This window comes from Pempheris klunzingeri, chromosome 10 (assembly GCF_042242105.1).
Source record: "Pempheris klunzingeri isolate RE-2024b chromosome 10, fPemKlu1.hap1, whole genome shotgun sequence".
Taxonomy (NCBI): domain Eukaryota; kingdom Metazoa; phylum Chordata; class Actinopteri; order Acropomatiformes; family Pempheridae; genus Pempheris; species Pempheris klunzingeri.
The window spans coordinates 25,455,953-25,469,452 of record NC_092021.1 but is presented as its reverse complement, the minus strand read 5'-3'; the positions used below and the strand labels follow the sequence as shown (position 1 = coordinate 25,469,452).

Here is a 13,500-nt window from a genome sequence, read left to right as displayed (position 1 = left end):
TGGACTGGATTACTCCTCCAACTTAGATTCCTCCTGAATAAATGATGTGTGAATGTGTGAATGAGGATGTTTGAGAAGTTGAGTTGACTGGAAAGGTGTCATACAAATACAAACCATACCAGGTCATTACTACCTTAAAACCATACCAGGTCATTACTACCTTAAAACCATACCAGGTCATTACTACCTTAAAACCATACCAGGTCATTACTACCTTAAAACTAGATGCAAACAAACCTACTCTAGTCTTTTCGGTAGCTGATAACAAACCAATTGAAGATCCAGAATGAAAACAGCCAACAGTGAACTGGTTCATGACGTAACAGAGCATCGATAGTGGAACAATCAATCAGCTAATGATTGATTTCCCTCAGACACAACAGGATGACCCCCTCCTCACTTTCTGTGACACAAACACACACACTCATTCAAACACACACACACACACACACACACACACACACAAACAAACAGGCCACCAGGCCAGAGTCCAGCAATTTAAACAAACAGCCATTGAAGAACAATGAGGTCATGGATTCAACCACTTGTCGGCCCAGAACAAATCCAGTCTGAGGGGGGAAAAGTAAAACCAGCCAGTTACAAACGGGATGTCTGAGTAACAGGACACAGGGCGGTTTGTTCTGGATCCTTTCAAGTGCAGCTTTACAAGAAAAGAAACGTGGCAAACTAAAAAAGATTTATTTTTGGAGTCTCCAGGACGTTTTTCTGTGGGTTCCTGCCTGGCTTCGTGCCCGCTGTTTGCCAGTTAAAGGCTGAGCGGTCTCTCCAGAGTTACAGCTCTGCACAGGGAGGGATTTTCTCAAGCCAGGAGCTGATCTCCAGCCACCAATCTGGGGCTGAGCAGAGCAGCTGAGCGCCGCTAAGCACCGACTAAACCTCTGTGTTCCTGCAGACATGGCGTGGGAACACCAACCGGTCCTCCTCTGTGTTCTGATGGTCTACGTCACATCACTGGTGGTGGGTAAGTTGTCTCCTCATGACCACGGTTTCTTCTTCTCTGTGACTCTTTCTGGTATTTCACATGTGATTCCAAACATGATACACAAAGATGTTTAAGTGAAACAGAAAAAAAATGATTGAGCTTTGTCATAAACTGCTGTGATAACTTAACACAGCATGAGTACGCACAGTAATACAGCATTATGGAACAATTCACTAAGGTAAAACAATGAATTTGACTGATAAAGATGTGTCTTTTATAGTTTTAAGTACTGTACTTTATAGCCCTCACTGAAAACTAAACAATAACACAAATTTCAAGATTACATCATCTCATAAATACACTGAAATCAGGACCCCATGATCTTAAAAAACATTAATTTTCAATCATTTTTTATCATAATTAAGGTCAAACAATGGTTCAGTGACTGTTTTTAAGGATGAATATCAGCAGCGTCACACATGAGAACAGGGTCTGTCATCTCTAAGCTGTCGTTCCGACATCAGACCGAAGCTGAAGGACTGAAATGGGTTCATTTTAAATCCTATAACTTGTTTTAACAGCAAGTTATTAACCATCAAACACACTCACTTACACTGGGTTGGTCGTCCCTGTAGTCAGATTTAAAATGAACAGAATCACCGTCTCTAAAACAATAATGAGGCCAAATGAAGGAATTTTAAAGCCACAGTTTTATAACAATTCGTTATGAATATAACATCTGATGGACGTCACAGGTGAGACGACCACCTGAGCTCCTCACAAAGGTTTGATGCTGCTGCCTCACCTCTTTAAACTAAAATTAAAGCTGTTACCTTCCTCTTTTTTTACGAAATGTTTGATTATGAAAGAATTATTAGTCCACAAACTTTTACGACAAAAACAACAGCAACAGTTTTGTGTGTCTGACAGGAAATGGTCTGATAGAACAAATATTTGAAACAGCGCCCTCTAGTTTGGCTGTAAATAAGCACCAACCCCTGGGACGATAAATATATATAGATATATAGATATATATATAGAGATCCTTATGGAAATGATAATGAACAGTGAACATTATTGCAAAACTAATCAACCAAAATACTGACTTGAAAACGATTTTATTGATTTAGAAAAGGTTTAAAAATGGCGTCCATGGCAGAATCATGTGTTCAGCACCGCCATGTTATAGACCTTTATTTCATTTTTATATATTTTCTTCTATATTCATCTGTCTGTGACTGAGAACATCATGTGAGGCACAAAAACATCTTTAATCTTGAGGACGTTGCAGATTGTCCCTTTACATTTCACCATGTTAGACTAGTGTGAGTCGGCTCTCGTGTCCCACTCAGCCTCGGCGTCCCTCTGATCGACCAGGTGCGGAGCAAAGGCAGGACGATGACGAGTGCGCCGACCTCAACAACACCACCTGGCAGGAGTACCGGCAGCAGAGAGCCAAGCTGCAGGTCCAGTACCTGCTGCTCACCAGGGCAAACGTGGACTGTGCACGGGCGTTCGACCAGGAGTCTCTCACCGACGCTCAGAAGCCGTCCTACTTCAACGCCTCGCGTCCCACCAAGGTCATCATCCACGGGTACAGGTGAGGAGAGCGCTCCGTGATCCGGTGACCTCTGACCTCGAGTGACGGCGTCCAGCACGAACACCCATGAAGTCACAGCAGTTCTGCTTTGACAAATTTCTATTTTCACGTTTTTTGTTTGTGCTCTTCGTACCGGTTTGAAGTGGGCGGGGCTCTTCTATGCACCAATCAGGAAACAGGACGGTTGATCCCAGTCCGTCACATCCAGTCAAACCACACCCACACAGTCCTGACGAAGCTGAGGACTGCTTTAATTGTTGCTTATTGAATCATGAATGCAGAGAAATACCAGAACTGTTAAACCAAACTTAACTAAACCCACACAAACTGGGGTGTGAGCCATTTTTGGAAAGTCCCCACGAAGTGAGCACACGTTTGATGGTTTAATCATTTACAGACGAGATCGGTTCTTTCTCACATGAGTCAAGATGTCATCTATCAAGTCTGCTCTAAAGAATATCAAACTCTGAGCTTCTCATCGTTTAGTTTTGATGTAAGCAAAGCGTGTTGTGTTATTTTTAGTTCCTTATAGTCTACGGTTCAGAGTCATGGTCAGTCTCTTTAAGGGGAGACGCTATAGATCAATAAACTAAACAGATTAACATATTAACTAATGTTGACATATTAGAGCCAAAGATTTGTACAGAAATTTTAAAAAATCACAATTTTTTAGGAATAAAATGTTCTGTAAATCAGGCTCTTATTGATATTTATTGATGGTTTGTTCATGTGATAGAGACGGAGCATGTTAATGAACAGCAGTATTAACACACAAGGTGTTAAACATGCCAGCGTTAAATCTGTTATCACCGACCAGGTAACAACAACTATGACATTTTGAGAAAACAGCCTCTAAAGATGTGGATTTAAAATAGAAATCTACAGACAAAAGTGGACAAAGTGAATTTAAATAAACACCTAAATGTGTATTTTGGATGTTTTCTTTCCACTAGTTTGAAAGAAGACAAAGTAAAATAGCCCCAAATCTCCAAATTGACCAGTGTGTGTCTATTCATGCAGTCAGGAAACAGTAGACATTAAAAGAAAGTGAGGATTTATTATTTCCCTTCATATCCTGATGCTTCCACAAGAAGATCCTGATGTTTTTGGTGCACCAGCTCTGGTTTTCTTAGCCATAACTGATCCTGAATGTCGTCCCACATGCTTCCACCTGTGATGCCCCCCCTCAGGGCCCTGGGCAGTAAGCCGTCCTGGGTGAAGGAGCTGGCTCGGGCGCTGCTCGGGGCGCAGGACGTGAACGTGGTGGTGGTGGACTGGGTCTACGGCGCCTCCTTCGCCTACAACCTGGTGGTGGAGAATTACAAGGAGGTGGCCGTGCAGATCTCTGTCCTCATCAACCAGCTGCAGGTGAGAATGTTTTTGGGGGGTGATATAATATTGGAGGTGATATTTTGTTCCTATTGCTGATACTCTGCCCGTCGTGGGAACTAATAAAGGAATATCTTATCTTATCTTATCTTTTATTAAGACAAGTAATCTCATTATGATCTTTTTTTAAGAGACCTGTGATCTCCTGATGTAGACAAAGACAAAAGACCCAATGGCACAACTCAAATATCGACTGTTTGGAATCAAAAACAGTCTAAACATGTTAAAAAAGAAAAAGGTTTAGTGCACCGGTGATCAGTCTGGTGATCTGGCTGACAGACCCATGGAGGAGAAGGTAAAAAGGCTCAGCGAGGAACACAAGAAAAGATTAAAAACACAGGTAGAAACACCAGAAGCACAGACGGGAAGCAGACAGGAAGTGAAGCGTCTGAAACAGAAAGAAATGAGGACAACAAAGTAAAACAGGAAATGAAAGAATGAAAAAACGCACAGTGACAAACATACACAAGAACAGTCAACGCTACAGAAAACATGGAATCATTAAACAAATGGTCAAACATAATAAGATTTTGATGTCTTAGATTAATGAGAGAAGCTTCAGAGATCAAAACTGTGTCCTGTAATAACGACTTAAATGAATAATGAAGCCATTTGTTAAAAATTACACGACTTAATTTGGCAGAAATTAGAATTGATTCTAAATTATTTTATTGCCTCCGCTGTCAGAACTGCTATATAGAAATAATCAGAATCAAGTATTCAGCGAAGACGTGTAGTTAATCTTGTTAAATGTTGTGCATATTAAGAATAATCCCCTGTATATTCTACAGTGTGCACTGAACCTGACCTGCTGTTGTGTCTTCTAATTTAATATTGATGATAATAAAGCTGTAGTTTTATTATAACGCAGCCTCAGATCCTCCCTGCAGGTTCACCATGTTTCTACCATGGCTGCCACTGATTGTTTTTAAATATGTTGCTGTATTTTTGCTCTTGTAATAAAATATCTTAACTCTCAGAATCAGAATCGGCTGCTCTCACATAAACAAACAGGGAAACAAGAACTATAAACACATTTAAGCCAAGAATAATCATTTAACCTAAAAGAAACTGACTCAGGTGAACATCACAGTGACTGTGGCTTGTGACCGACTCGTCCAACAGACACACGGATGCAGACTGGAGTCCTTCCACTTCATCGGGGTCAGCCTGGGGGCGCACGTCGCTGGCTTTGTGGGGACTCTCTTCGAGGGGAAGATCGGACGGATCACAGGTAAGCTGGGACCGTCTGCACGTGGGACTGATCATGTCCCGTTCATAAAGTTAAACTGGAAACACAAACATGTATTCTACTTTTAACGTACCCTACTTTTTATATTTGTACTTTAGCCCAAACCATGATCTTAATAGTTTTAAACCTTAACCAGTTTTGTTGCCTAAACCTAACCAAACTGCAGCTGAACTGATAATAACAGAAGAAAACTTAATAAATCTTATAAAGTAGATTGAAAGTCCTCCGCTGTGGGTGTGAACAGCACAATAGTGGCTTTTTTCTTATATATGTGATGAAATAAAATCTCAATCGATGAGATCTAAGTCCTGCTGCATCCCTTCTTTACCAGATAACTAACAAAACCATGAGAGAGAGCTGGAATGGAAAAATAAACGGATGGCAGCTGCTGTTATTCTGCTGTTCCGTCTACCAGGAGAACAGCAGCAGCAGCTCGGGGGTGTCTCAGTGAGGCCTTGGGAGATTAGCAGGGCCTCTTCAAAGGACAACGGCACTTTGATAAGAGCCACTCTGATGCTACAAGCCCCCCTGTAGCCAGAAAAAAGACACTCGTAACAATAAGCCTCTGTTCGCTTGTTTATATTGGGTCCTCTTGTCTGAGTGGGGAGGCCGGTGCGAGTTTGAATGCTGTTCAAAGGAGCCACAGACGCTGAGCGGGACTTTGTCAAGACGGGAAGCTGGAAAATACAAAATAAGCTTTGAAGAAAACAACCAACACAGATTTCACTGATGATCATAAAGTGATGCTGTTTCCACCCGAGGTGGAGCAGCCACTGTGGCCATTTGGACAGAACATCTTATATTTCTGTTTGTCTTCTTATTCTAACCAAAACCAGGAGCCTTTCTTAAACCTAACCGAGCGGTGTTTGGTGCTTAAATGTGAGCAGGTAATGCTCAAAGCACCCAGAATAAACTGGAACCAGAGAGAGCTCTACCTAAAGCATACGTTTTATTTATAAAATAAAATAGCAACCTGGTAGCAGCAAAAACATGTCAATAGGAGGCCTAAATACAGCCGAAATAAAGGAGGGATGGATTAAATTATATGATTAGTACCTGAATTAAACCAACAATAAATAAAGGATAAACAGTTTGTGCCATCTCATGTGGAAATGGCATAAAGATCCTTGAATCATGATAAAAGAAAACTATAACTATAAGTCAGCTAAGTCTAAAAACAGGACTGGACCCTGTTATTCTGGGTGAACTTAATGCTACGTGACCCGATCGGGTGTAAATAACCAGCTAGCCGCTCGTCTGGCTGCGTGTACGAAGACACTCTGTGAAAGTGTTTTTTCACAACTAGAAAGTTCAGGAACTATAAATATGAGAAGTACAAAACCTCCTGCTTCCTGTTTTTATGTAATCAACAGCAGTTTCAGTTCAGGCATCAGCTCAGCATGCAGGAAGGTCAAGACATGGTTTTGTTTGTTTGTTTTTTATCACATTTAAATGTAATTTTCTACTAAATCAAACCAAATCTGTCCTGTATGCATTAACGGTATCTCTATTTTCTTTTGTTTCTACTTTATTTTGCTCCCATGTGCCTGATTTTCTCAACTGATTGCTGATATTTAACAACAGTAGCTTTAATTTCTCACATCAGTCCTGCAGCTTTCATCCAGGTAGTCAACAAAAAAGTGTTTAGGGTTCCACCTAAAACCAAGAAACTCAAACTGAAAACCAGGCAAAAGGCCACAATTAAGGTATTAAGGTAAAATGGAAATACAGAATAACAATATCAAATCTGTTAGTCAACACTTTCACTATCAGAGATCCAGACTTTGTATTCATTCACTCCTAATGTCTGTTTCCCTCCTTGTCGTCCAGCCCTCGACCCTGCAGGACCCATGTTTAAAGGAGCTGACACCTTCGACCGCCTCGACCCCTCCGATGCTCAGTTTGTCGATGCCATCCACACCGACTCTGACTGTAAGACAGCTTCTAAGTGTGTGACAGCATTATGGAAAGGATCTCTACAGCTGTTACTCAGTTCAGAGCCACCAGACTCAATTGACAAAAACAGTAATTTTACAAATGAGTTGCTGAACTACAGCTGCCTTGATCACTTAGTTTGTCTGTGGTATTGTGTGACTTTATTAGTTCATAGGATCAGTTTGGATCCAACACAACATTTGTGTGACACACAATAACACAAACAAACAAACCGATCACTCCAGCTGTAGACCGGCCACAGCTGTGCTCTGCAAGGTAAAATTACTGTTTTTCTCAATGGAGTCTGGTGAATTGGAACAGCATGACCTAATAGCTGTTTGTAGTTAAACAAAAGGGATCGTACAGGTCAGTCTCTACAAAAACACATCGTAACATCAAAACATGTAGAAGTGAGACAACACAGCAGTGACTGAATATCTGTTGTGTGTACTTGTATGTATTAAACCCGTGTTTATGGGATGCACTTGTTGTGGAGCACTTTACTCTGGCTTTTAACATCTTGTCTTGTTTACATCTAAACCTATTATTTCCTGTAATATGCTGCCAGAGGATTTTAAGGCCTTCACATCTACCTGTTTTAAAAAAAATATGTGTAAATAAAGAAAAGAAAGCATTAATGAGGTTTTCCTCTGCATCAGATTTCGGTATTTCCATCCCTGTCGGTCACGTGGACTTCTTCCTGAACGGAGGGAAGGACCAGACTGGATGTGCCCGCTCCAGGTTTGCCTCAAGTAAGTTCAGCACTCACTAAAACCCCAAAGGAGGAGGCTGACGGACGGAGACGGCTCCTTACTTTCTCATCCAGAGGTTATGAATGAGCTTCAGGTGATGGATGAGCAGCTTCAGCCCACTTCGACACCTTTTGTTGATGCTGAATAAGTGTAACTTTGGAGGTGGTGGTCTCCAGACTTGAGGCTCCCTTAGTGTTTCTGTGTGTTGTCAGTTCTTGTCTACTTTCCAGTGTACGGTTATGTGATATGTGACCACATGAGGGCGCTGCACGTCTACATGAGCGCGCTGAACGGCTCGTGCCCTCTGGTGGGGATCCCGTGCTCCAGCTATGAGGACTTCCTGAAGGGACGCTGTGTGGACTGTGACGTCTTCAAGGGGGCGTGTCCACGTATAGGTAAGAAACACCTGAGAGCTCCTGCAGCTCAGGTGTGTTCAGGTTTCTGCTTTAATTATTCTAATGGGCCAGAAACATAAAAAACATAAAGGGTGGGAGTGAAAAGAGAAAATAAGATATGATGCATATAAGATAAGATACAAGTGCAGCTGAAACTATTAGAAAATCAATCGATTGACTGAAATCGATTGATTTTTCACTTTATGTTTCCAGCTTTAAAAGTGCTGCATCTCCTTGGAATGATTTTTAATAACTTAGAGGTTTGTGGCTCATGGTGACGACACCTTTTCTCACCACTTTCACTATTTTTCCCAAACCAAATGGATCAATGGAGAAAATCAGCAGGTGAAACACTAAAAAGTTCAAACTGAGCTCCACCTCAACCAGCATGAGGAATAATAATCAACTGATTGAATATATAATAGTACAACAATCAAACATTACTGCTTTTAACAACATTTTCTTCTTGCTCATCTTTTAAATGCAGATAGATATTTTTATCTTTTACATTCCTGTTTCGTCGTTATGCACCAATATACCAAGGTATGATATGATACTGTTACTGCTGATGCAGCTCCTCCATCTATTACTACACCTGTTATTCAGCCAGGTGTACTGATGGGTCCTTTATTTGAGTATTTCATCATTGCTTTGCTGATGAGTGAGAATAAAAGAGTATCAGAGTATAAATGGGCAGCTTGTTTGGTTCTCTGTTCAGTCTCAGTGTCACCGGCAGATACGCCGGCAGGCCTCAGTCTCGCCATGTGACAGCTTTTGGCGGCTTCTTATCATCTCAACTGCTGATAGGCCGACGCACGCTGATACAGAGACACAGTTTAAGCACAGCGCAGGGAGCCCTTTAGGTGTGTGACGTGTGTGTGTGTAGGCCTACAGTATGACCCTCACTCATAGGTGTGTGTGTGTGTGTGTGTTTGTGTGTTTTATCAGGTTTATCCGAAAACAGTGGGATAGCCATATCTCCAATTCCCAAAGAGCAGAAGCTATTCCTCCTCACTTCTTCTTCACCACCTTTTTGCGGTGAGTGCTGGTGTGTGTGTGTGTGTTTTTTTATCACAGCAAAGTTGAGAGAAAACTTGGTGGCTTGTGCGAATGTCATTAGTGTCATTTACAGTTACTGTCCCTGAAAATAGTGCGTAAAGTCACATTGGTCAGATCTGTTTGATAATCAGTGTCTGACCTTTAAGGATAACTGATATTTTTAAACCTGGGCCCCATTTTTACATATTTTTGGTTCTCAATGACTGGTAGGTACGAAAACTCTTGGAATTGATCAGTAGATCACCTCAGCCAGCAGAATACAATGTCTGTAATGTAGTCCATCAATACAACTGTTCCTGATCAATGTGCTTGTTTGATCCACTGACAGGCTCAGAGTGTTATTCTAAGTGTGTGACAGCATCATGGAAAGGATCCCTACAGAGAGAGACCTGGAAGATCCTTTTGGTTTAACCACAAACAGCACACACACCAGACCCCATTGACAAAAACACTAATTTTACACGGGAGTTGCTGGTCTACCACTGTCTCAATCAGTCAGTTTGTTTGTGTTGTTGTGTGACTTTGCTGTTTTATGGGGTTGTCCTGTAACACAATACACAATAGGACAAACAAATAACAACCCAAACAAATAAAAGGATCAAGGCAGCAGTAGACCAGCCACACCTGTGTCCTGCAAGGTAAAATTACTGTTTTTCTCAATGGAGTCTGGTGGCTTTGAACCAAGCGACCCACTGTGATCAGGCACAATTGCCTCAAAGGATTACTTTTACTTTGCAGCTATTGCAGTCAGAGGAGGGAATCTACTGGACCAGTTCCAAAGGTTTTTGTACTTACCAGTCATTTCCAATCCAACATGTGTCAAAAACAGATCTCAGCTTTGACTGAGATCATGTTAGCTGTAATATTCATATTCCCATAAGAAACATATGTCTCATATGTCGTAGGAACACGTATGTAAGCACTAAAAACATGTTTCCCGCTGTGTTGTTGGTTCTCTGCCCAGCTCATCACATCCTGCTGGAGATGGAGGTTTCTCCCCTGGATAAGAGCGCTGAGGTGGAGGTGACGCTGAGGACGGAGAACCTGGGAAAAGAGCAGAGACTCAGGCTGTAGGTACCTCACGAGGTTACTTTTTACTTCCCCAGAGGCCAAACAAGGCCTTTTTGTTAACATGCCAGATTCATTTGTAGGAAAACCAAAAGTCTGACAGGTGAAAGAATGAATCAAAAACATAGAGACTAAATCATCTGCTGTTTTTCTTTGTCTTACTGCAATTTTAGGCACCTTGTCGCCATTTTATAGACCAAATGATTAATCGATAAATTCATTAGCAGATGCTTTGAAATGTATCCTCTGGCTCAAAGAGTGTCTGCTGCTGTTTCCAGTTTATTAAACTAAAGCAGCCCTGCACCAGTTCCAGTGGGACCTGCAGGGTCATCCAGGAGGATGTATTTGTGGTGCAGTTGAACTGTACTGTGTCACACTGACAGGCGTCTCTGTTATTTCCCCATTTATATCAAAGAGGGCAGGTTGAGAGCAGAAACAGGGTTTATTGCAGGACTGTTGAAAGAGAGGACAATCTGAATTTCTGGACTTTTAAAATACTAGTGACACAAAGAAAAGTGATGAGAGGACGGGAGTCCGAGATAAACGCCAGCTAAAGGTCAGATTAAGGTTTTACTTACTCCATGATCCTCATCATTAATCTTATTACAAACACTCGTAGCAAAATCAGAAGAACTCCTAGTGCTGAGCAACATCTCAGAACTAGTTCTGTCATTTATTTTGTGTTGTTTCTCCCAGAAAAGCTGAGCTGGCAGCCTGTATTTTTAGTGGAGGGGTAGCTGGAGGCTGTAGCCGCCCCGGCCAGGTGCAGGACACAGCGGCGGAGGTGTCGAGAGAGGAAACGTCCTCAGGAAGACTTGTTTCACTTTTTATTTACTTTACTGCAAGACTGGATTTGTTGCTTTTACTGTGTGGACGCAACTCGTACTTCTAGACAGTACAAGAGGAGTGTCGGTGTCCCCTGAAGCCGATGCTGAAGAGCCTTAAAGCTGCATCCTCTCTAATGTCCAGCAGGGGGCGACTCCACTGGCTCCAAACTGAAGTCTGTGAACATTTTCCTGATGAGTTTCTGCTCTCAGTCTCTAGTTTACAGTCTTCTTCAGCACAGCAGGATGTTCTTTTAGTAAATTATGGTCCATTTAGACTTCAGGGCGGGGCTACCTGCTCACTGACCAATCAGAGGAGGGCTCTGTGTGAACGTCACTTCTGGCTCCAAGATGGCGGCGCCCATAAAGCCAAACTGGAGGCTTCAAAACAACAAATCCATCACGTTGGCTACTTCCACCTCTTATAAACAGATTTTCATTCTGTATCTTTATATTAAAAGAAAAAATGAAGTGTAACAAAATGAAATAGATGAGGAAGACTTGAAGTTGCCTCCTCGATGCCTCAAATGAGCCTCACAGAAGGCAATAACTGTCGTCTCTGATGTTTAGTACCTGAAAGTGTTTGTCTCTGTGCTGCAGGCAGACAGATACGACAGTGTACAGGACGGTGATGGCTTACTCTGTTGCTCTGTGTGAGATCTACTCCATCGAGCTGAAGAACACCGGAGCTCGGTTCTACAGACAAGGAGACGTCCACGTCAAATCTGTCTGCCTCTCCGAGCTCCCCTCTCTCAGGTGCAGCGCCTCCTCCTCCTCCTCTTCCTCCTCCTCCTCCACAACGACTATCTGACTATCTGTTCTACCTCCTCCTGGTAGATTTTATTCCTCTGTTTCCTGTAAATCACTTCAAGGTTCAAGAGGCCTGTTTCTGTTGAGCCACCACGTAGAGGAGATCAGAAACACTTCCTCATTTGGTTCTTGTCCACACCAAGGAAACTAAAAAAGGAGGAAGAGTCACGGCACCATCATACAAGCATCCTAACGCTCGGCTTGGTGTCAGTCTATAGGAGATGCATGTAAAAATACATTAAAACCCAACATAAGTATGTGGTCTGAGCTTTAGAGGAGGAAAAATAGAGAAAAATAATATACTAAATGTATACATATGTACTAAAGGCTAAACTTTTGGAATTGGTCAAATAGATCATCTGATAATGTTAGAGAGAGTGTAATCAGATCACAGTAGGTCCACTAAAAGAGCTTGTTTGATCCACTGACAGGCTCAGAGTGTTATTCTAAGTGTGTGACAGCATCATGGAAAGGATCCCTACAGAGAGAGACCTGGAAGATCCTTTTGGTTTAACCACAAACAGCTGTTACATCGCTCGGTTCAAAGCCACCAGACTCCATTGACAAATTCAGTCATTTTACACAGGAGTTGCTAATCTACCACTGTCTCAGTCAGTTGGCTTGTTTGTGCTATTGTGTGACTATGGTGTGGTAATGGTTAGTTAGAATCCAACACAATATTTGTGTAGCACACAATAACTCAAACAAACTAACCGATTTTGGCTTCGGTAAACCATCAACTCCTATGTTCTGTGAGTTAAAATTAGTGTTTTTCTCAATGGAGTCTGGTGGGTTTGAATAATCCGATGTAACGGCTGTTTGCGGTTAAACCAAAAGGATCTTCCAGGTCTCTCTCTGTAGGGATCCTTTCCATGATGCTGTCACACACTTAGAATAACACTCTGAGCCTGTCAGTGGATCAAACAAGCACTTTTAGTGGACCTACTGTGATCAGGTGCAGTTGCCCCAAATGATTACATTAGAGTTCACCACCCGTTGTAAACTGCAATTCCAAAACTTTTTGTACCTATTTTGCCATTTTGAAACTAAAATATGCACAAATATGTCCCAGGTTTAAAAATATTAGAGTTTCTCTTTAAAGAAACAGTTCATGTTACATTTCAGTGTGTTTCTGTTGCAGGAGAGAGGAGCCGCTTTGCGTGAACAACATCAACATCAGGCGTGGAGCGCCGTGGTCACATGACTTTGTGCAGGTGTGCGGCCTGTTCTAAAGACAGAGGTGCACTCAAAAGACACTGAAAGGCCTCCAGTGAAGTCCACCGTGCCAACATGAAGTCAGTTTCACACCTTCACCGCTTTGTTTCATGTGACCAGAGAGTCAGACCTCAGTGGGCGGAGCCAAAGAACCATTTTACTCTGGAGAGGAAGCTCCTATTTTATTTAATATTTTTATTCTTCGTCCTGCTACTGACTGACAAAATGCAGTCTAGACATAGTTTGCTAATCCGCTGA

General features: G+C 42.0%; 1 protein-coding gene across 1 annotated transcript; it reads left to right on the top strand.

The window, feature by feature from the left end:
* The first annotated feature begins 915 nt into the window (after positions 1–915).
* pla1a (phospholipase A1 member A) lies at positions 916–13,500 on the top strand. Its single transcript, XM_070837942.1, has 11 exons — positions 916–982; positions 2,321–2,543; positions 3,734–3,911; positions 5,058–5,166; positions 7,015–7,116; positions 7,779–7,871; positions 8,084–8,266; positions 9,215–9,304; positions 10,290–10,395; positions 11,818–11,973; positions 13,169–13,500. Exons 1-11 carry the CDS (start codon positions 916–918, stop codon positions 13,257–13,259), a joined length of 1,398 nt encoding a protein of 465 aa, XP_070694043.1. The 3' UTR covers positions 13,260–13,500.

What these genes read in the sequence shown, in the direction of transcription:
- pla1a (XM_070837942.1), top strand. Translation starts at nt 916, where the DNA reads ATGGCGTGGGAACACCAACCGGTCCTCCTCTGTGTTCTGATGGTCTAC. An exon ending in GAAGATCGGACGGATCACAG is followed by an intron (nt 5,167 to 7,014) that starts GTAAGCTGGGAC and finishes CTTGTCGTCCAG; the next exon opens with CCCTCGACCCTGCAGGACCC. An exon ending in GGGGGCGTGTCCACGTATAG is followed by an intron (nt 8,267 to 9,214) that starts GTAAGAAACACC and finishes GTGTTTTATCAG; the next exon opens with GTTTATCCGAAAACAGTGGG.